General features: G+C 40.8%; 1 protein-coding gene across 2 annotated transcripts; it reads left to right on the top strand.

The window, feature by feature from the left end:
* The first annotated feature begins 170 nt into the window (after nt 1-170).
* On the top strand, nt 171-22,281 carry LOC109985788 (collagen alpha-1(XXVI) chain). 2 transcript variants are annotated; one of them, XM_065960645.1, is made up of 14 exons: nt 171-704; nt 914-1,036; nt 1,684-1,787; nt 13,918-13,979; nt 14,061-14,187; nt 14,384-14,473; nt 14,606-14,734; nt 17,070-17,153; nt 17,802-17,854; nt 17,947-18,009; nt 18,424-18,459; nt 18,547-18,591; nt 18,677-18,761; nt 19,880-22,281. In XM_065960645.1, exons 1-14 carry the CDS (start codon nt 526-528, stop codon nt 20,017-20,019), a joined length of 1,320 nt encoding a protein of 439 aa, XP_065816717.1. In that variant the 5' UTR covers nt 171-525; the 3' UTR covers nt 20,020-22,281. The 2 variants fall into 2 exon arrangements, with proteins under 2 accessions (XP_065816717.1, XP_020491849.1); XM_020636193.3 differs by having other exon boundaries at nt 172-704; nt 17,793-17,854.
* Nucleotides 22,282-24,207: the final 1,926 nt, after the last annotated feature.

The raw sequence follows: 24,207 nt of genomic DNA, 5'->3' as shown, positions 1-24,207 counted from the left end.
AGATGTCACTGCTATCTTTCTTTAACCCATTGGCTTATGTGGGCTTAGAGACAGGCTCAAAATAAATCTGTTGGGTCCTGCTTAAATAAATCATCAGTTTGGGAGTGACCTGAATAGAGACAGGAGATACAAAGATATGAAATGGGATCTATGTGAAAACCAAATCGTCGAGATTTCCGTTCGGGACCAGATGCGCTTTTACGCACTCCGTTCACATTCCGCGCGCTTTTTTACGCACGCTGGATATTTGACTCCTCGGTTCTCGGCACGATGTCAAACGTCAGTAAAGCGCATTATTCTATAGGAGCAGGCTGTGTGTCATTCATTTGGGGCTTCTGAGAGGGACCGTTTGTTTCTCGTCGCGGGGGATGAAATGACAAACCTATTAAGGGCTTCGCTTGTGTTTGCTTAGACTTTCTTTCCACGTTCCTTTAAATCTGTCAAAGACGGATTTAAAACTTCAGGATTCGCTACAAAGCCGGCGGAAATATATCTTTCAATCAAAATAAGACCAATCGAAAGGAGATGATGATGTCTTTCCCGTTCCTTTACGCGCTGTGCATGTGGATGAGTTTAGTGTGTCCTTCGTTGGGAACAGGGTTTGTGTATCGCTTTCCCGGCATCACTGTGCAGCGGCAGCGGATCAAATCGGAGCAGAGCGGCAACTCGGGACCACCAGGCACCAGGTCAAGCAACCAACTCAGGTGAGCTCACATGCACATCGCTTTTGCCATGGGAAGAAACATTTGAAGTGTGTATGTGTGTTGCAGCTCTATCAAACTGTCACACAATTGTTTTAGTTTTTTAGGGTTTGTTTAAGTTTGACACTGTTTCACACTCTAACGTATGTTTAATGTGGGATTTCAGTCATTTCGTCTTAATTTTAAATGTGAAATCTTATTCTCTATTTTAGGAACTGGTGTCAGTACACTGTTTCCAAAACAGTCTCCTGTCAGGTGCACAATGGGACAGAAACCTCAGTGCAGAGAGTTTTTCAGGGATGCCGATGGCCCGGACCCTGCTCCAAAGTCATCAGGTACCCTCAAAGTTCCCTCTGATGACCCCCATTCAGCCAGATCCAGGTCTCCTGTCAGCTCTGTGATTTGTTCGGGATTCTGATCCTGCTTTGTTTTAGAGAATCACTCATAACAACGTTACCTCAGGGACAGATCTCTGCCCTGCTATGTTTTCTCCCCTCTTCGAAGTTAAAAGATTGTATTGGTACTGGTTAAAGATTATTTCTCTCAAATCTCATCTCTGTTCAAATATTCCAAAACTCTTTTTACTTTCTTTACTAAAATTTAAAAAAAATGGCGGGATACTGTCACCAAATGAAATCTAAATGGACTTAAATTCTTTAAAGGTTAACAGAAGGGCCAACTCCCCCCCCAGTAGAACTGGATTAGAAGCATCAGTTTGCATAAACAGAAATATTCAACTAAAGTAGCCTTTATGTAACTACATCATTCCTGTTTCAGATCTAGTCTGGGACCTTTTGTGTCTTTCTCATTCCTTCATTTCTGTCCTCACATGACCTGACGCTGTAAAAATGCCTCACAAAAACAAGAAAAGAGGATACTAAAAGTTGATATTTGCCAGGTTGATCATGTCTGTGAATTAGTGTGTGTGTAAAACAACATGTCCCTGAAGTCAGTGACCGTGTGTTGTTGTTGTTTTTTTCAGCTACAGGACCCTGATCCGGCCGTCCTTCAAGGTGGCCTACAAGCAGGTCACTGCACTGGAGTGGAGATGCTGCCCGGGGTTTGTGGGAACAGAGTGTCGTGAGGGTAAGTTTCTTATCTATACTTTTTGATTCTTTTTTTTTTTTCACATGATGTAACTCTCTTAAATCCTGTCAGGGACTGAAATAAAGGCCGTCTGTTCATCTGTGTCTCTTTATCAGCAGCAGGCAGCTTTTACCCACATCACTCACTTTTTTATGTTTTGTGGTGTGTGGTCAAGTAACTGGCAAACCGTGCTTCTGTGCAGGGGGTTGGCCTTTGATATAACTGTAGAGTTGTTTTGAATTAAGATTGAAGGCCTGTTTTATTAAGCGCAATTAATGCTGCACTTGAAAGGGATCCTGTTCTCTGTGGTTTTGTACCTTCTCTTTTACAGCTGTGCATTCACACCTTCCTGTTCAAATTTGAATCCGTAAATTTCTCCCTTTGTATTCTCTGTACATGTACACACACACACACACACACACACACACATACACACACACACACACACACACAGACACATGTACTACTACACTGTGAACTGTTGATATCACAGAGGCAGTTTTTCCTTTCTCTCTAAATACCATTATGGCTTTAACAGTCAAAAGAATGGCTGAAAAAATCTGAGCGGCTCGTCCAGAGGAGCAGCTTGTAAAGTGGGATGTAGTCTCGCCCGCACTGCTTCTGGATACCACACACCGCAGGCTGGGATGCCAGTAAAGACAAGCATTTTCACCCAGGGGCGAGCCACCATGGTCAGCCTGAAGAACCAGAACGATAGAGGGTTTGGCAGTTTAATGTCAGGTTCTTTATATATATTTATGTCATAATGTGTCCACTGGTTGCAACCACACTGACAAACATGTTTTCACAGATTGTATTTTAAACATCTTGGATGCATGTTAACGAGAGTCTAAGGCCGCACAGGCTAAAAAACTGCGATTCAAAAAAGCTTTTTTAACGTCTTTCTTTTTCAAATCTTTGAGTTCAGCCTAGCATCTTGGTAGGTTTTCTTTTCCAGTGATTTGGGTGTGATGAAAAACTTTGGCATGGTCTGCCTAAATTTCTCCAACATTAACAGTTACCTCAATGAGCACGTTTTGTTATTGGTCATAATTACAGCACCTTGTTCCATTTAGCAGAATTATTCATTGTTGCACTTGGAACGGCAAAAATCACCACAAGTTAAGAAAATACACATGAATACTAATGGAATAAACACAGACATTATGAGAAAGCATTTTGGAAACCATTATTTGCCCAGTCATGGATATTATTCCGCACAGAAATTAAAACATCCGCTGAGTCTGTAATGCCGGAGATTATGGTTCACTTGAGAGCAAAGTGGTTGCAGGAGTGTGAAGAAGTAATCTGGCTGTTTATTTAACGTGTGCTGAAATGTGTTTGCAAGTTCTAATAGCTGTGGAGGGAGAGCGAGCGAGAGAGAGAGAGAGAGAAAAGGAGGAAAATTGCCTCCATATGGAAGAGACAGAACTGAGGAGACCTTAAAGACAGAGGCTGACGTCAGTGCACAGTCTGCTTCACACCGAGGAGAGGAGGGGGAGCTGGCAGGAGGTCAGTGTGTCAGAGTGAGAGAAAAAGAGGACAGAGGGGAGAAAGTTAGGACGAGTGCGCAGAAAACAACAAGGTGTTAGAATTGGAAGAGGCCGTTAAGCGAGAGAAAAGTGTAATGAGGAGAGAGTCTGTCCCACAGGGCTCCTCCAGCTGCTCCGAGCGGCCCAGACAGCAGCGGAGCAGAGAGCCGGTTCTGTGGGAAAGTGGCCCCACAGAGATTAACAAGCATGACACTCCTCCGGCGGCTCTCTGTAACAAACGTGACCAAGCTCAGATCAGGCTTGGAAACAAAGATTGGTCCCACTCATGTGGATTAAAGTCAAGGAAGTCAGCTACAGTGCAAATGCATATCAGGAATTCTTTAAGACTCAAAGGTGTGTTTTTTCTTATACTAATGTTCCCTATAAAATGAATGACCTTATCCATACTGAGCTGTATGCTTGCAAAGTTTGTTGTCAGAGAGTTGTTTTACATTCCTCTTCTGAAGCGGTAGATGTCTGTGCACTAAAATCTCAGATTCACACACCCCCATGCATGCAAGATTTGGTTCATGTCCATAGAAAAATAACTGTGGAGTGAGCTGAACTTAACAAAAGATAGGAAATCTTGATATGAATAAGTGTTTTAAGTGTTTGTCCTAAAACACCCCCTCTGATTTACAGACATCTCTTTCACAATTTAAGATGATGCCATGGGTGAGAGGCCTGATTTACAATTTCCCTAAAGCCCTTTTCATACATGCACTCCCACCATTTCTAGAAGATTTTAGGACAGCCTGAGTTTCTTTATATTCACACATGAGCTTCACAAGCTGAGATTCGGGCTGTCGATCACAATGGGGCTCTCAGAAGTCATATCATAAAAAGGACGCTAGCAGAATTAACAATTTAAAGTTTTATATCAATGCTACATGTGATTGGATTTATTCACAGTTTCAACGAAAGAGTGGATTGAAGAGTGATTTGTATCTGTTGTCTAAAACATATAGGTTGGTCATTTCTCTTTTTTTGTATGTCTCAGTTCTGGCTCTGATTCTTGATAGTTATAATGTGTTGAGTACGGACATGTTACTGTTGTTTTTTATCATTTGGTTATTGGAGCTGGACTTATGATGAAACTAAGTAACACATTACGTTTAAGAACTGCTGAGGGTGTACTACAGAAATATTCCCTTTGGCATCATCATAAAGATCTGTTTTAATTTACTTTGGCTATGTAAAAAACATGGAGCACAATCTCTCTCCTGTCTGTCTTAAGCGGCAGCTACAGTTTGAGATGGCTAGCTTAGCTTAGCAAAGGGACATCATGGAAGGCAAAGCTCCTGGCAAACAAAATATAATCAGATATAATGGGTTGATCAGTGATTTTTTTTTTTTTTTTTTAACAGAGCAAGACCATTTGTTTTCCACTGTTTTCAGTCTAAATGCTAAGCTAACTGCATGTTGCTGTGTGAGCTTTATATCTTCTCTACAGACTTGACAGTGGTATTGATCTTCTATCAGCAGGAAAGCAAATTAGCCATTTTTGTTTTATGTCAAACAAGTCTTTAAGGGTGGGTAGTTTTGTTTAGAAGCAGAATCCTGTGTGTGTGTGTGTGTGTGTGTGTGTGTGTGTGTGTGTGTGTCTATGTCCATGTGTTTGTGTGTGCATAGCTCTGTATCTTTATTTCACTCAGCCAACACTTTATGAAGCTCTGTAGGCTCGGAGCCAGCTGCTTCTATCAGAGCCAGAGAGGACAGCCTTAACCAATGAAGATGACATCACCTCTGGTCCTGGTTTGATGGGGTTCTGGCTCCACTTCAGAGGCCCTCAGAGATGTAGATAAAGATTCATAAAAAAGGCTCGGGTTAAAGTTAAGCCTTTTTAAGAATAGAAGATGCTTGATTCTCTCACTTCTTCACGCTCTCGCTCCATGTTTTCATCCCCTGGGATCCTGAATGGTTTTCTGAATGGAACGTCTTTCTAATCATCATTTACAGCAATTTAATCTATTTATGATTAACTTAGAGAACACATTTGTTTGCTGTTCTTATATCAAATCGTACTCTTGACTAATACAATGATGGCACATGGAAACTAATACAAGGATTTAAGTTGCCTTCAAGCTGGAAATCTGACTATTTTTGATCACTCAACATTCCACTGGAACATGTGGTCTTGCAGTCGAGGTAATTGGGATAAGCCTGCATCAGCTTTTCTTGTTTTTTTTCTTCCCCTGAACAAATACTTGTGCAAACTCTAAGCAACAAATTCTAGTCACAGCTCTAAAAAAATGTTGATGTTCACATTTTCATTTGGACAAATTTGAACAACGGATGCTCTAGTTAGTCAGTTTATTCCATTGAGTTACTGACTTAGCTTTCACCCTCGCTTGCAGAGTGTGAATATTTCTGTGTTAACTAATGGAAAGTGGGCGTTTTCGGAACACATGTCTTTGACGCCCTGACCTGTCAATATATTTGACAGTCTGGTTTGTGCTGGCCGTGTACAGTGCATCTCAAGAATTACATTTTGCTTTCAGCAGAGCTGTGCTAACACATGACGGCATGGAACATATTGAAACACATTTGGGAGAAATGTGTTCGTAATTTCCCTGCCATTGCCTCCCCGCTCCCCCCCCACCTCCCCCTTTCCCAATCTGTCACAGCAGCAAACCAGCACCTATCTGCACACATGATCATATTAACTGTAAGGATTGTGGGTAATGTCTGTGTGCGAGGAAGCCTCATCCAAAAATAATAAGTGCCAGGACCTCCTCCGATGACAGCAGTAACCTTTGATGTCATGCAAACTCTCAGGAATAGAGGTTTAAGAAAGCTTAATGCTTATGTGCCAAAACGCCACCCTTTAAAGCAAAGTTAAAGAGGAATTTAATTAAAGAAGTGAAAAGTTGGCTGAAAGCTTAGGATGTCAAATGTGCTAATTTGTTAATGCTGCAGCTATGAAGCCGCTTTTCCTCTGCAGCCATAAGAGGAGGAAGTAACGGAAGTGTGTTAAAACCCATTGTTAGAGGGATTATCTTGAACACGAGCTATAATATATCATTCTAAGGTACCTTCCCTCCACTTTTTCCACGTTATCATTTCATCCCGCTGCAGGCATTTGCTGTTTTGCCCTCTCCATGTCCTTGATTTTTTTCCCTTTCCACTGCCAAGCTCTTTATCTTCCATATTCTTCGCTGCCTTCTAACTTATCTAACTTCCTGTCCTTTAGATCTGCCGCTCTCCCCTCCTCGGAGTAAAGTGATAAAACAGAACCATATCCCATATGTGCAGCCTCCACGGTGTGAGGATATGACTGATGTCTCTGTTACGTCCCTGGCTCTGCTCAAATATAGGTCAGAAGGTGACTTTTGACCTGCAGGGAGCTATGGGATAACTCAGCTGTTCCTAGTCCCGGGTCTGATCTTCCTGATGGATGAGGATCTATCTGTTCATTCTCCTGTGGTTTTTCATTTCTTTCAGCAGCTTATCATTGAGGTTTTCCTGCCTCCATTAGTCCCCCTGTCTCCCTGTCTGCAGCTCCATACATCTGTTTATGTTGAGTTAAGCAGGTAGAGTTCATGAGTCCCTAGAAATGTTCCTGGAGAGGTTTCTGAGGTCTATCAAAGCCACATGTGTCCATGAAGGGGTGGCGTAACCTGTGGGTTTTTGCTTCCACAAGTTTTGTTGTTTAATGCGCAAGTGTCTGTCAGTCTGCTGGAAAGTCCCTGCAATACATTTAGAAGTTGTTAGTGTTTTTGTGATGAACTTTGTTTTTCCCGTTATAAGAAACAAACCAGGATTGTTTGAGGTGGCTTCTCTTTTCAACAGTAGTGCTATGTTTTATACAAATTGAAAAAGACAAATAACCCAAGCCATGCTAGAAGTAGGGCTGGGTATCGAATTGCTTTGATACTACAGAGTATCGAAAAATGGCTTGTCATTCGATACCAAATACGAAATTTGATGGTCCGCGCCGTCTGCATATCATTTAAACGTCATCTCGTTTAAAATATATTGTCCTCCCTCGCCGCTTGTCATCACCTCTTGCCGGATTGTGCCCCGGCTGCATGAAAAGGAGCGCATCCAATGTAATCAGCGTCAGTGAGCCAATGAGCGTGCAGCATGCTTACAGGATCTAAAAATGCTGGTGTTTGGCGGCTTAACCAGAAAGGGTACACGTGTCTGTTGTTGTGTTTTCAGAGACTTGACTACCGTGTGCATCGTGAAGTTTAGAAACATGTCAAAGAGATTGTTGAAACGGACAACTTTAGTTAAACCACATTGTGGTAAAATGGTTTATATTCTCATGTTATGAAACTGCTTTGAAGGTTTTAAAATGCAGTGGAGCTGAAAAGTAAAACTAAAGGGGTTAGGGTCATAATGTGTAATCCTTTATTTTTTTGTTAAAATGGATTTTATAATATTGGTGTTGAAAAAAGTATCGTTTAGGAATCGGTATCGAAGTCAAGGTATCAGTGTTGGTATCGAAAATTTCTGAACGATAACCATCCCTAGTTAGAGGTTCTGTATTGAAGACAAAACGTGAGTTTAGCAAAAATGATCAAATTTGCATTGGACGGATTCTTCCATTCTTACAAGGTGCAGGCTATCTTTGCAGTGTAAACTCTGAAAGAAGAAAGGGAGATGCACATTTTAAGGTTTGTAAAAAATCACTTTGCGACAAATTTTGATGGTTTAGGTTTAAGGGAGACTACAAGTTGCTGATTGGTGATTTTGACATAGTGACCCATGGAAACATACTCTGAACTCAGAGTGAAGCTTTGCTTAGTCAGACATTACTAACTCGTTTGAAGGAGATCTTTAAATCTACTGTAAGAAGCCTTTGGCTGGTATTGAAACAGACTGAAATGAATACTGATGCCTTTTTATGACACACAAAAGCAAACACGACCATCAGAGAGTAAATGGAATATCTCTATGTATTGTTTTATTGGCCTGTTACCTCTGATGGTGGGCTGGATGTCAGACGTGGCTATAAACAGCTCCCTGTTAGCATGCTAACATTCTTTACTTAGTATTTAATGTAGCTCAAGTGCATCTGAGGCAGATGGGGGTTTCATCATTTCATATTGTTTTGCAGGTATGTGGTGATAAACCATATTAGACACATCTTGACATCAATGAGTTTATTGATTGAATCTCCAAATTGAATACAAGTCAAAAGAGATTTTTTATTTTTGATTTTATTAGAAAGTTGTCAAGATATTTATCTCTGAATATCTGACGCACTTAGGGAATAGCATTGCAAGTCCTGTAGCTCTGAAACTACTTGCCTTCCAGCAGAGAATAAATCAGTAGCCTGTGAATAACCACCATGAAATCTTGTTGGCTCCTATGATCTCTATAAATTATGTAGTTTCAGTTTTTGTAATGTTTGAAATGGTCCAGCCATTTAAAATAGTGACAACTTTGTATTTCTGGACGAGATAAGATAAGATTAGAAGTACTTTATTGTCCCAGAGGTGCATTTTGCTGTGTGCAATAGTGCAAAGTAAACAGACAACTCAGTGCAACTCTGCTCTTATCAAACTTTCATTATTTCTTCACTTTTTGGAGAACTTAGAGAAGGAAACTCAAATCCTGTTTTAATGTTATAATCTGTGTTCCAGGTTGCATGTTGTAAAAAAAAAAAAAAAAAATTCAAGTTTCACCGCTTTTTGAATGATCCTCATCTGTAAAGACAGATTATCAAGACATATTTCAAGCTAAAACGACATTTGATAACCAGGAGTCCCTGTCAGAAAACAGCCGATGTTAGCATTTAACCAAACATCCGAGCTAACATTACCGCTGGTTAATGTTAAATAATATAACAGAAGATGTGGAAATCTCTACAATAACTTCAGAACAGAAATGGCTGAATGCTAGCATCAAACAACATCTAATGTTAGCATTCAACCACGTCCTACTGCTCTGTAGGGTAAAAAAAATACGATAATAAAAGTGTACACTCCTAGCTAAAGGTAACATTAGGTTAGAAGTGGTTTAATTTAAGCATGAGCAGTTGTTTAAAAGCCCTTTTGGTTATCACGTGTATTTGTGTAACTTAAAACATGGCCTCTTACCCTCCAAATGAGACTGTCCAATTTCTCTCAGTATCTTCAGACTGTCCACATTAATACAAGTTGCAACATGAAACACAGAAGAACAACATTAGAATAACATTTGAACGTGACATCAGGGGAATATGGCCACTGAGAGTTTTAATGATGTTGAACGACTCTTGTTCTTTCAGGTAATAAGGGCACCGTGCATCAAATTTAATGGTTAGTTCCATCGCTGGCCAAATATTTTTTTTTTTATTCAAAATGTTTCACATATTCACGTTAATGAAATAGTGTGTAGCCTGTCAGCTAGCATCATGGGGAAAAAAATGCTAAATGGTCTCACTGTCTACTACTAGACATAGTGGTTTTTAAAAAAAAGTTGAATTTACTGTCCTGCATAACCACCCCGGTCAAAGTGTGTGTGTGAGTGATTCAGTGAGAGAGTTTTCGACAGTAGGAGTGTGTGTCTATCTGTCTGTTTGTTTGTGTATCTTTGTGTGTGTTCTGTGCCAGCTGTTCTCTATGCCAGCAATAGCTGACCACTTGCTGGCTGGGGCAGACACACAACAGGCTCATGGGACACAGCCAGCTCTTGGACTCCGACTGTGGTCCACACACACACACACACACACACACACACAAACACACAAACAGCTTACAGACTGGGCACACACTTGTCTGTGTATCTTGGGGGTGTGACAGCGACTCTACAGACGGTCCAAAAAGATCTTTCAATACATCATCCTTCCGTCCTGCTCACTCTAACAGACAGAGAAAGCATTATGAAAACGACCATCCACAGCTGTGTGCGTCATGGTTTGTTTTGCAGTTGTCTGTCTGCCTGTGTTTGTGTGTGTAAAAAAAAAAAAGCTGCAAGAAAGAAAGAGATTTCTTTGATCTGTATCCAGGTCTAATGTAGGAAATGTTTCAACAGACGATGCCCACAGTCGGATTTACACTCGTGCCAAAATATCCTGTGCTGTCTTGTACTATGAATCCCACACTACTGGGGCGGGGGAGGGGATGGGGGGGTGATTCATTAAACCAGTCTGTTTTCTTTCTTTCTTTCTTTGGTTTGCGGAGATGAAATATGGTCAATGTTTTGCTTCCCCTTTTGTTTAAATGAAGATTTATCTTCCAAGAGTTTCTAATCTTGTTTACTCTCTGCTGTGCTTTGCCTGGAGGGACTTTGAGCCAAGCAGCCCGTCTGCTCTCGTCTCTTAGTTTTCATCCACTTTACACTTGAGATGATCACATAAGGCAGATCTGCCACCAAATCACATTATCAATGGACATGTTATCTTTTTGCATGCTGCATTACCGAGCAATATTATGTTTTAATAGATGTCATGTTATGTCGTTTAAGTTTGTGGTTGTTTTGTTCAATTACATAATGATTCTTTAATCAACATACAGCCCTATATCTCAGTACATTTCCAGTGAAGACAAGTTACTGAAACTCAAAAAAAAAAAACCACAAACATAACAATTCTTACCTCACATCTTTTTTGAGCCGAAAACGTTCCCCATTCTTTCTGTTTATTTGGCTTCCCACTAAAGACAACACAATTCTGAATATTTCCCATGAGCTGAGCCCCATCCAAGAAAAATAACCCGGTCTTACGTTGCCATGGTGTAATTATGGATCCAAACAGACTCTGTAGCTGCGGTCCTGCTCTAAACATCAGCTCAAGCCCAGCGGAAGTTTGGTTTTCTAACCCAACATAATTAAATTCCAACTGCAGTGACGGATATCCCGCCTGCCACCTTTCTAGAGAGAGAAAAAAAAAAGATGTTTTGCTCTGCTGGCTCATATTTATGGCAGAGTGGCTCAGTTCTGGTGTTTTCATTGAGTGCATGTTAACACAATAAGACTTGGGTGGTTTCTTTCTGACACCTAATTAAACAAGTTATCTCATTAGCTGTGATCATTGGACCTGCAACCTTTCTTTAGTGTCTTAGGAGCAGAAAGCCATCGTACTTATTTCATTATCAATATTATAGTAAAAGTACGTCTGCGGTTACACTTTCCACCAATATTTGAGAATGCATCATGAGTGGAGATGCAAAAAACCCTGAGGTTCCTCCAGTATCCACTTGAGGCTTTCTCCAAAAGCTCAGAAAACAAATTTAGATCCCTTGTGGAAATGCCAATTTAACAGCAGACACAACACATGTTTACAACCTGGCTCAAAAAATGGTTTTGGTCTCTAAACTCATTTATTTATTTATATTAACTGTATGCAGGGGATTCTTTCAGAACTCGCCCATTTTGTTTATATCAAAGCTTAGAGTTGCCTCAGCTTCACCTCTTTGCCTTTTTCTAGATTGATCAATTTTGGTAGAATGACCACAATCACAACCCCTCTTCAGAAACCATGCAGTGACAACATAGAGACTATGTTTTACACAGTCTATGATCAGTATGCTAGCATCTAAACAATGTGATTTTAGTCATTCGCTACAATATAAATGACAGTGTGATTTTTGAAAGAGGTTGTAGTAGTTCTTGAACGCAAATTTAAACTTCCTCCAATGTTTACCATCTTAGCGTAGAATGTTTGTTCAGGCCGAGCACATCAGAAGCTGATAGTTAAGTTTGATTAAGTATCAGTATATAACTATTTTGTTTATGTTTGTGTAATTGCAAGCACCAATGATTTACAGTTATGACTACAATCCATCCTTAGAAAGGCATTCACATGAGTACAAAACGCAACACCAGATTCTTAAGTTTAAACTTTGACGTGCTGCTCGCACTTTAGGAAAAGTCAAGTCATTGGGATTGATACTCTGGAAGTATGGAAAGCTTTCTGCTCCATATTTGATGACAATCCATCCAATAGTCGTGAATTTATTTACCAAAACCAAAACCAAAACCAAAACCTTGTGGTTTCACCAGAGGAAAAAAACAATGGCTCACTAAAATGATCAGGCTTAATCCTCTGGAAACTATGACTGCAGTTGAGATATTTCAGTCTGCACCAAAGTGTGGGACCTTCCCACCTTCCAGTCCGAGCCACGCCGCAAGTGCTGTTAAAAACTAAATGTCACCACATCATCAAAGAATAACTGCAGGAATGCATCGCAGATTGATGCGCTAAGAGGGTGGAGACTTCCTTTGGGCTGATGATGCCTAACAATGCGGCGAGATGAAGGCATATCAACTCATCACTTCTCTCACATTGTGGAGCTCATGATTGCCCGCAGTCTTGCCTTTGTGCAGTGTTGTGTCCTAGTAGCATTTTCTGCGCAGTCAGTCACAACAAACAGCTCATGTTGGGTGATTTTGGTGAAACATCTCAATGTATTTGGGTTTTTGTGTCCTGGGGAATGTTTTTTCGCCTTGAGCTGTTGATTGTTGTTTCCCTTTGTGGCTCGTCTCCAGGGAGAGATTAAAGATGTTGAAGCATTGAGAAGCCGCACCCACACACTGTCCCATACATCATTGGACTGGATGTAAAAGATTGTAGACACTCACAGATTCGGCTCAGACGCTCACCCTGTGCTATTTCAGTGACACAGAAACCTCAGCTGCAACCATTTGTACCCTGTGTGCTGCAGTCAGAGATAATGATTTAGACAAAAAAAACAGAGCAGTTTGGGTCATTTTTGTTTGTGCCTGTAGTTATTTATGACCACCAGTTGTTCCTCATTCTAGGTATCCCCACTATGACCACAATGTGGGTGGGTCCCATCTGTGGGACTGACAGCTGACATTCCAGACGTCTTATGGTCCGTCGACCAGAGGAAGGCACACATTTAGAACAAATTCTGGGTTTCTTCCAAGGACTGTACTATTCTGTGTTTTGGATTTCGAGTTACAGCTCACGTAAAGCATCCAAAACTGCAGCACAGTGAGGAATGTGTAGGTATCTGTGGTTTTAGTGGTAGCTTGAATGGTATAATTTGTAAGAGAAGGGACCAGAGTGTCCAAAATAGAGCGATGATGGCATCAAAAATCCCTGCTAAACAAGCATTACAACATTGTGCATGCATAGTAATATTTTTCAGTTGCCAAAGTCAAACAGAAAAAACATTTTTATCAAGCAATAGATCTGTAAATATTCAACATTCCTCTTTTTGTCAAAGAATAGAAAAAAGACGAAAACAAACAATCCAAAGCATTTGTCTTTGCCTTTGTTGCTTCTTGTACTGAAGATACAATTTTTAAAAGCCTCCATTTTTTTTTTTAATGGAAAAGTCAAAGGGAGCAGTTTTACACCCTGTGAGGGGGCAGACACACAGAAAACCTGCAGAGTCAGGAGACGAGCAAGTGTGCGTTAGGCCTGTGTTTGTGTGTGTCATGGAGAGGGAGGATTTTTACAAGAGGTCAAATAATATTTATTCTGTGAGTGAGTGACATGATTTATGGACCCCTCATAAATACGGGGGTCTGGTTTGATGGATGTTGTATGTATGTTGGCTGGCTCCATGTGATGTAGATAGACACTTTTGATGGTGCCAGGAAGAAAAAAATAAAGCATTAAGGAAAAGAAAAAAGGCAGATGGGAAATAAGAAATAGGATTGCCTTGAAACTTAATGTCTGTCTCTCTTCTTTACAGAATGTCTGAACTGTACCAGCTTCTCTGACATGAACAGCAGAATAAACGCCATTGAATCGAAGGTAAAAAAAAAAAAATAGATCAGACTTCATCCTGTTTACCAGAGAAGAAGATTTGTCTTAAATCTGCTGCTCTTGTTCCAGATCAAGCTTTTAGAAGAGGGACGTTCATCCTTGTTGAAAGTCAACAATTTACCAGAGGGCTCGACAGACAATGAGGTGGATGCACCCCAACCCACTCCTATTGCACCACCGTCACACCTGCCACAAGGTGCCGGCACATCCTAAAATATACTTTTAATTTAAGGACTTATTAAGTGGAGTTTTCTTAACTTTTCATGGCAAAGCACAAAGCAACCCTGAAATATTTTCCATATATATATATTTATATATATATATATATTTTATATATTTCGGAAAATCTACATCTGACTGTGATTGTCTTACCTTGTGTTTAAATGTTTCAGGAAATCGAGGGCCTCCTGGACCAATCGGACTGCCAGGTTCTGCTGGACCTCCTGGTCCTGTTGGAAGAGCAGGCCTACCTGGACCCACAGGTAAAATATCAAGGATGAGACCTTCCAGTTTAGTCTGCTTATTTGAAAAATGGGTTGAAGAAAGATGCCATTTAAAATGACTTAACTTATCTGTTGACTTTGTTTTGTATCGTATTTTCCCTTTGTGTTCAGGACCAAAGGGTGGCAGAGGTCTACCAGGTGAAGCTGGTCTCCCCGGCCCTCCTGGTCCACCGGGTGCTCCGGGGCCGAGCTCCTTTCCCGTCAGAGAGCGGGGTGACGTTTTTCATGTGGACAATCAAGGTGAGCAAATAATTCAACCTCCCACATTCCCTGTTTTACATTACATTACTTAGGGCTAAAATGTCCCAGATGGCCTCAAATGAGAACATAATAGATGTCGATCACACACACACACACACACACACACGGTTGATTTTTGACCTGAGAACAATTTGTAAAACTATTGAAGCGTTCACTTTCTGGATGGGCTGAATTTATGCCAAAACCACAGGTCCATTTATGCACGCTTCATCCTACAATGAGTCGCGTGCTTCAGTTTTCATGCAGTACGTCTATCCTGTTCTTTTCTCTGTAAATTTGACAGGCAGAATGTGAACTCAGGCAAGATGGGATTTAATGTTTGGAAAATAGTTTGAAAGGGTCAGAGGTGGAAGCATAGAGACCAAAGCATGCTTTCAAGTTTAAAAATGAGAAAGATGTGTCTTTAGATTTCAGTGATGGTAAGTTCATAAAGGAGAGAGGACTGTTTCTGTGCAGTCAGTGAAGGGCTGGCTTACATTTAGATAATTGTTTCCTTGTGTTTTGCTGCAGCTGAGCCACTGTTTACTGTCACCTCATTAAGCAGCAACAACTATGGAGCCAAATACAACATTAATGAATTAGCTCAGATGGTTTTAAATAAAACTGAATTCATTTGAAGGATAGACATTTGTCTCCAATCTTCTTCTGCACTCCTCAAAGATTCCTGCAATCTAAACTCAAAACTACAAATAAGATCATTGTTGTTTTTTTTTTTTTTACTGTTACAAACTCCTAAACCGCCATATGTTTTAAAAGACAAGTTACATCTCTGACATTCAACACCCAGCTTTCACCACAGGGAGGCAGCAGAAGTCCATGCTATAATCACTACCTCATGAGGACTGCTGGCTCTGATTAGGCTTTTTGGCTGCGTCTGCCTTTCTGAGCCTGGGACTGTGTCTGCGGGTCTGGAACTATGTAGATTTGGGTCTGTGGGACCATGTAAGCTGAGGGGGGGCCAACTGGCTGTAAATCAGGCCTAATTTGTTAGCTGTCAGCACAACAGTCTGCGTTTGGGGGGAACAGGCCGAGGCCCCGAGCCAAAATCTGGGCTGGCTATGAAGGAGGGAGGAGATAGTCTGCCACTCATGTCGAGTTTCTCGGGGAGGCAGCCAGGCTGGGGGAGACTGTAACATTAGAAAATGAGTTCCAGAGGGAAATCTGCTCCTTCTCGAGCTGCTCTGTGGACTGCAGCCACGGTGTAACAGCGCTGTCTCAACACGGGGGAAGACTGATTCCTAACATATGTTGAAGTGGAGGGGAAGTGTGGTGCGGTTTCTAACAAATTTAAACTTACAAGCATACTTTAAAACATCCTACATGCTGTGAACAAGGAACAACTTCCACCTCCGGAGTGTTTTTTGGTCAAGAGAAGTTATACCCAAACATTTACAGCTCCATTAGTGGGACAAATTTGAGATTGACCAGCTGTTCCTGTCGCTCAAAGTGGATCTAATCCTACTGTTGACTGAGGATAAAAATCTGTAGCCTGACTGCTGACTTTTGATGTCTTAACTCTTCAGTTAGGTTAAACAGGATCCTAACCCGCTGTGACTAAAGCTGTTAGAGCCCTGTTGTATGGGTGTGTTGATTGTTGGAAAAAAAAAAATCATGACAACCGCTCAACGGTACGTAAAACAAAACAAACACGTGTGTAAAAGTAGAAGAGTAAAGTATCATTGGAATTATCCAATGATGCACACTCATGATCTATTTGGGTGTGCCTTAAACACATCATGATTGATCACCTCTGTCTGCATTTCCTATGAGGAAACTGAGTTGAATAATAAATTATGTGTCCATTAAGTGTTCAGTTTCTCACTGCAGCTAATGACTTTAAAACCTTATTGAAGTGTTTTGATGTGTGCATTTTAACTCTCTGTCAATGTTTTACTCCGGTTACCTCTAAACCGAAAGGTTGGGGGTTCAATCCCCAGCTCCTGCAGCCACATATCTGATGTTTCCTTCCTCCTCACAGAGAGGCCCTGTCTGACGGGGATTCAGTTAACATGTTTACTATTGGTCACCTCATGCTTCTTAACACAGTGTTGATCCCAGAAACAATAACGATTATGTAAATAAAGACAACTGTATATCGTTGAAATGTAAAAGGGCGTTACTCTTCACATTGCTGTTGCTGAAGGTATTTAAGGTGACGGCACATTCACACAGTTTCTTGACGTGATCTAAATGAGTTTCTAACTGAATCCTCAATCAGCATTTTTTTCCCAATTATTCAAGATTATGTTTGTACAAAGCTTGAGCAACACTTTTTATTTACATTTTTTAAAATTATTATTATTTATTTTTCCAGAGGAGTTCCACGTCAGTCCAGCTCTCACTCCTCCTGAGATTGTTGCCGGACCTCCTGGTCCAGCTGGTCCTGTCGGCCCCTCAGGTATGAATAAATGCCCAGAAGTTCAGCTGAAACAGCACAGCATGTCTTCAGTCATTTAAAAGAATATAGAAATGTATTATGCTTCTAAGTGGGCAACAAATCACTGCTCCATAGGAAATTTAAAAATCTATTTGATGTTTTGTGTGGGATCAAAACAAGGACATTAATTATTAGTCAAGAAGACTTGATTAAAGCAGATTCAAGAATATGACTCTTATTTTTGGGCTTTTTGTGCCATTAATGGAGAGATAGGAAAGTGGATAGAGATGGAAATCAGGGAGAGAGAGAGTGGGGAATGACATGCAGGAAAGGAGCCACAGGTGGGATTCGAACCTGGGCCGCCCACTTGGAGGACCATAGCCTCCATACATGGGGCACGCACTAACCACTGCGCCACCAGACTCTTGTTTTTTTAATCTAAGAGTCTTAATTTAATAGAAATTTCAAAATAAATACAGAAAATATGAAGTTTTTGTTTGAAAATCCTGGCAGTTCTCTCTCATTTTGTAATTAAATAAAGCATCGTTTAATACATTGGATTATATTTTGACATTGTGCAAATGTCAGAGAAAAATGTAAACATTCTGACATAATCCCCCTCATGTGTGAGTGTTTTCTTTCTTCTGAATGACACTCCAGGACCTCCAGGACTGCAAGGACTGCAAGGACCTGCAGGGATATCAGGCCGCCCTGGACAAGATGTGAGTGTGTGCAAATCAATAGAATAATCATTGTTTTATTTCAGTTTCAGTTTATTTCATTAATGCCTGATCTTCCATTTTTCCTACATTAGGGTAAAGATGGCCCCCAAGGCAAGTCTGGCAATCCCGGGTCTAAAGGAGATCCAGGGGAAAAGGTGAGGCTGGGTAAAGCCCCTGTCGTTATTGGATTAGCACGCTGGCTGAACATATTTGATTCTGATGAACTATCAAAACGCTTTCTGTTTTACGGTTTGTAAATGTTCCTAGCTGTCATGCAATCTTAAACACATTAAAGGTGGACAAGCTTTTCTTCAAAGACGCACTCAGAGCTGTGACTAATCCTCCTCTTTTTCTCTCTGCTCTCATCCGAGGCCGGGCCTCACTAATCAGAGCGGCCATGTCAGCTCCTCGCTTTTATCCGTCCCTCTGTCTTTAAACCTGATCCCATTCTAAACTAGCATGATTTAAGATTGGAGATCTGGTGAAGAGGCAGATTAACACGGGGGATAAAGAGTTTGTGTGCGAGCGGAGACGACCTAAATTATTCCTCTCTGTTCCTTCTCAACTAGGGATCTCCAGGTGTGACAGGCCAGCAGGGTCTACCTGTAAGTATGAGGGCTGTATGTTGCATAAAACAAACATACACATACAAAACACAGAGATGACAAGATTAATTTAATCTCGTTTCACAGGGAGCACCAGGGCCAAAAGGAGAGCCTGGAGAAGGCTTGAATGAGGTGAGGGATAAAAGTCTATTTTCCTGCTGAGGTCATTCAAAAAAAATGCCCCAAAATGAAAAAAAAACATGTTGGTGTTTTTCAGGGCGAGGCCGTGCAGCAGCTCAGGGAGGCCCTGAAAATACTGGCTGAGAGGGTCCTGATCCTGGAGCACATGATCGGCATTCATGGTGAGGAGCAAAACAAAGATGGAGGCAAACATTTGATCTGGGTTCAGAATCATTACGCCAGAGAAATAGTTTGACAATTTTGGGAAACGTGCTAAATCGCTCTCTACTTAGAGGTACATGAGAAGATTGATAACACTCAGAAACTTGTCAACCAGTAGCTACATTTAGCCTAGCTAAGCACAGAAGATACAGAAGACTGAAACCAAGGGGGGAACAGTTGACCTTGCTCAAGCAAAAGCTAACACACTCCACTCATTAGCAACACTAAGGTGTACAAATTCAAACTCTTATTCTATGCATCTCTTCAAATGCTCCATCTCCCGAATTCATGGATGCACATTTCCGGAGAATCAACCCCCACTAATAATTAAAACCAGTATGGAGGAATCTGGAGCGTCTCCTGCTTAAGGGTAAATTAGCCTGAAAACGGTCTTATCACGATCTAGCTTTGTTCCATATAGGGAGATGAGACAGCAGAGGCAGAAGTTAGGCCAGCTGCTGCTGTTTCACAAAAGTCACATGTTAGACTTTTCCAGGCCGCTTCTTTTCTCATTTAGGCAGCCAGCGCTTGATACAAACGCCAGCTTATCATTCTCACAACAAGTTTTAGCTTTCCAAATTTGATGAAGAGCGTGTTGGAATAGAATTGCACGTTCAACCTTCAGTTAGCGTAGCTTAGCACAAAGACTGGAAACAGAGGGTAACAGCTAGCTTGTAATAAAATCCGCCTACCAGCACCTATAAGACTTGCTCTAGGTGTTTAATCATTTTTTTTAATCAGTACCAAAATCCAAGCAACTTGACCTCAATTGACTGTTTCATGAAGGGTGTTGTGCAGGTCTAACTCTTGGATCTGAGCCTTGCCTTGCATACATGAGCTCATCCAAGAAATAGTCCCACACATGAATATCAGTCTTACGATTTGGTGTTTTATTTTTAGATGCACAACAATGTTTTGTAAGGCTAGCTATTGAGCTAGCTGTCTCTCACCTTTTCCAGTGAACAGAGAGTGAACAAGCCGTTTTCCAAACATGTCAAATACTTCATTTCAAGCAGCAGTTAGAGAAGGATTGTTTTGGATGCTTATTTCTCTGTTGTTCACGTCTTTACATTTATAGATAACTCTGAAGGATCTGGATTTGGAAGCATATCGGACCCCCTCTCTTTCTCTACTATAAAGATCAAGCGCCTTCAGCCTGTTCAGACCCCTCCTCTATCACCGGCACTGGGGGAGAGACAAAGGCGAACGTCCCTTTGAGAGTGTCGTCTCATTTTGTATGTATTGTGTACAATAGTAATGGAAGTTGCAGATATTGCTTGACTGGACGTACAATATTTGTTTATTTCATGTGTCTCGTGCTGATTTTATTACAATCTTTTTGCCTTTTATTGTTTTGTTTACTATGAATGAGTACAGCTGTAAAAACAAGGCTCTTTGCAGGCTTGAGATGCTGAGCATTTCATTCACATGGACAGGTTTTTGACTCTGTTAATCCTACATTACTTTAGCAACCGTACTTGTACTGTACGATGTTGCATGAAGAAATATAGTCTCGTAAAATGTCATGAAGCTTTTGGCATCTTTCTCAAACCTGTTAACCTGTCAAACATATTTCTTCATTTTTGCTTCTCCCTGTCTCTGTCTGGTTGCTATGCCTTGTTAAAACTGAGGTAAGACAAGACAAGCTGCCAAGAGTATCTGCTTAAAATAAAGTTAGGTGAAATGAATAACATCTGGAGAACACACATCTGGATCTCGAAAAAGGAAAAAGATGCTGAAGCTGTTGAGTTTTGGCCTGGAAGCCACAAACCACTTCGTCCCCAGTGCACCTCCAGCAGACTGGCTGTTTGAGCTCCAGACCTGAAAAGATTTCATGGACTTTTACACAAACTGCCTCTGAGATTTGTTTCCAAACTGATATGATTATTGTACAATAAGTCTCAGAGTCTTTTGGCCCCTGAGTATAAAGCTTGTTACAACTTTTGTTTTCTCCATCACAAGGTTCATCTGTAAAGGAATAGTTTTGAATATGTGCTTTTTTTCTTTTTAACAGAGAACTGAAGAGAATATTTTTACTACTCACAAGATCATATGCTAAATATGTTAGTGCAAAGACTGGCAATATGGAGAACGTGCTATAGGCTAGCTCTGTCCAACGTATGACACAGAACAATTATCAGGACGCTCATTATGACAACAATACTGCGTTAGAGTCAAATTATTTACACTCAAATATTTACAAAGCAAGGGCGGAAAAGTCTCCTACTGACTGTATTTCTCTATTTAGAGAACTTCAACTGCAACACCTCAGACAAGATAAAAAGATCTATACTGACATGTTAAAGAGACCTTATTATAATAATAATTATTATAATTAATACCATTTAATTGGTATGCTTGTGTAACATTTTTCATTCAATGTTATTTAATTGGAGTTATGCAATGCAACGATTTGTCTAGTTCAACCTGATCACTCCTGTGAGGAGTGTTTATGTGAAACAGACATAAAGACTTACCTAGAAATACAAACAAAGACCATCGGCATTTCGATTGATCATTAAGTAGGACTGGGTGTCAGAAAAGGAGTTTTAACAGCAGGTGGCAGACACAGCCTTCATACATTCAGGGTGAGGGTTAAGTTTTGAATGATGAAAGAAAAAAGGATGAGTTTTTTGGGGGGGTCATAAAAACACTACTTTCACATGCACAGGATAAAAATAAAAAAAGAGATTAGATGTAGGTTACCTCTTTGACCACTCAGGTGCCAAGATCGGACCTCCCCCCACATCACCACACACACACAAACACCACCACGGCTACTTAGAATCAAAGACAACAAGACGTGAATGGATGCCAATGTTTATTTCACGCTTCTGTCACCATGTGTGAACAATCTAAAGCCAGACTACCGGGCGGCTTCTTTTTCTCCTTGATTTAACATTTCTTAAATTCAGACTTCACAAAGTCACTGCTCCCACAGAAGAAATAGTGGCAACCAAACGAAATCAAACTAAAATTTAAAACACATTTTATATTTCTAATTTGTATTGGATACAACAAACAAACGTTATTAGTGAGCCTGAGGGGAGCGAGGTGCGTTGTGGTAGCTTTTAGCAAAGCGAGGCTATCTGTTTCACTCAGTTATCTGTCTTGGTGCTAAGCTAAGCTAACCCTCTGCTGGCAGATGTTCTTACACTTGTAATAATAAGCCCATCTGATTTTTAACATGAAAGCAAATAAGCATCTTCCCAAGATAACAAACTTGCCCCATAGTTATTTTTTGAACACAAAACACTTGAACTTGTTTGTATCTTTTTTTCAGGCTCTGGTAACGTTTCATATTTTATTAAGGGCTGAGGCCGACTTCCTTAAAGACTCCTTTTTGTTGTGTATGTAACATGTTTCATTATCTTTTATGCCAAACATTCAACTTTGTTGTTGAATTTGCGGGACATAACGCTCAGCAGATATATCTGTGTTGATAATTGAAGTCAGATTAAAGTCTCAACAACAAAGGGATTCATTTCGTGGAGTCACCACTTTATTACACATAATTACATTTACACATGCTGTACACCACAACTTCACAGCATGGTGACACTATTTACAGCTCCTCTTCTTCCTTCTCCTTTCATCCCTCTGTTTTGTCTCCTTTTTTTTTTTTTTTTACTCTTTTGCTCTTTGTCGTCTCTGTGGGTGATCACATAACACAAGTTGTTGTTGTCAAGGTTATCGCCGACATCCAGAGGGGAAGTATGCAAACATCTGATTCACCTGTAAGCGAACAGGTTAAGGTTTTAATTCCTTTTTTCTTTCTTTTTTTTTTTTTTTACATTTCTTGCCTTTTATGATACAGAGCGCCGTCAGATTTGCAGAGTGTGATCACAAATGCTATTTGATCTACAGATAAGTACAGATCTTCCTTTTGCCATTCAATTAGCTCATCAGAACAGGGAGATAAGTGCACTCATGTATCATTGTCATATATACCGCCCTGGCATTTTTGTGCACCCTTTCATCTGTGCCTGTTTCCGTCTTTCTCCTGATGTAAACCCCCATCCCTCCTCCTCTTTCTCTGCCTGTTCTTCTTCTCTTGTTTTTCCTGTCTACTGAACAGAGACATGTTGATATGAGGCCCCACTCGCATGGCCACAAGGGAACAAGTCTCTGGTGCTTTTGATCAGCTGCGAGATCAGACATGTCCACCGCTCCCCCCAGTGCACACTCCAGTGACTGATCATGCAGTGTAATGGGCACGCACAGACAACCAAAGATGCACACCCACACATGTTCTCTCCTGTTGATCGTGTAAGCATGGACACACAAACACAAACACAAAGCGAAGGGATTGTGGTCCATTTGCTGTCTCTGCTCACAGTGGGGTGGCTTGTTTGCAGGACACGAGGGAGCGAGAGAGAAGGAGATGGTGTGTGTGATTTCCCCCCTTTCTTGCCCTTTTTTTTTTTTTTTTGCCTTTGACAGTAAGATGGATGATTGCAATCACAGGAGCCATCAGTGAGACAGAGTGGAGGTCTATGGGGCAGCGAGACACAGCCATGGGAAACCAGCCGTCAGATTACTACACCACGCTGCCATGGGAACACCACACTGTTTATTTGTCTGGGGGTTTTGTTGTTTCATATGCATTTTTTTCCTCCCATTTTCTAGATAAGGTCTTTTGATGTTTAAAAAAAAAAAAAAAAAAAAAAAAAAAGCATGAAAATAAGTGAATGTAGTCTGGGTTTACTTTTCACAACATAATAAGCCTACTGTAAGTCAATATGTCTCCTCAAACCAGTACAAATGTGACAGATTTCATAGCGATTAGACTGGTCTCTTTGATCCCCTGAGAGAACGAGAGGCAGACTTTTCACTCCCCAGTCAACGGATGTTTTTAAGAGAAACATCTGTTGCTGCACAAACAAGATTACTGTGTCTCTAGCCAGGGGCCATGTAGGTTATGAATGGCACTGTTGCTGCAGAAGGGGGTCTGGGAAAAAAAAAAGAGCTGAGAAGGATCTTTGTAATAAGCTGGGGCTGGTATAGTTAAAGGGTTTAAATCACATTAAATTGCTGCAGATTCTGGGTATTCATCGGCGTTCACCTTCGCCTTGTTCATCTGCACTGCAACTCTCCGCCACCCGTTCCACTGAATCACATATCTCACAGTGATACCGCCAATATTTCACCTTGTTGCCAAGCAACAACTCACCTCATTCTCTGTAAACTTGTCAGCCTGTGACTCGGGGTGATATGTTATCCTGCTGCAGGAGAGGAACGGGAAGGGAGATTTACTGTTTCCATCTCTTTGATTTGGAATCATCCGCGATCTGTGTTTCACTGAACAGGGTTTGCATCATCTGAAACTCTGTTAATGACTTACGTGTTTGTACTCAACATGGCAATTCAAAGTTCAAATTTGAGTGCTTAATCCCTGTGAGAGGC

Source organism: Labrus bergylta, chromosome 11 (assembly GCF_963930695.1).
Source record: "Labrus bergylta chromosome 11, fLabBer1.1, whole genome shotgun sequence".
Classification (NCBI taxonomy): domain Eukaryota; kingdom Metazoa; phylum Chordata; class Actinopteri; order Labriformes; family Labridae; genus Labrus; species Labrus bergylta.
The sequence above is the reverse complement of the archived record's forward strand: the minus strand, read 5'-3'. Positions and strand labels throughout refer to the sequence as shown.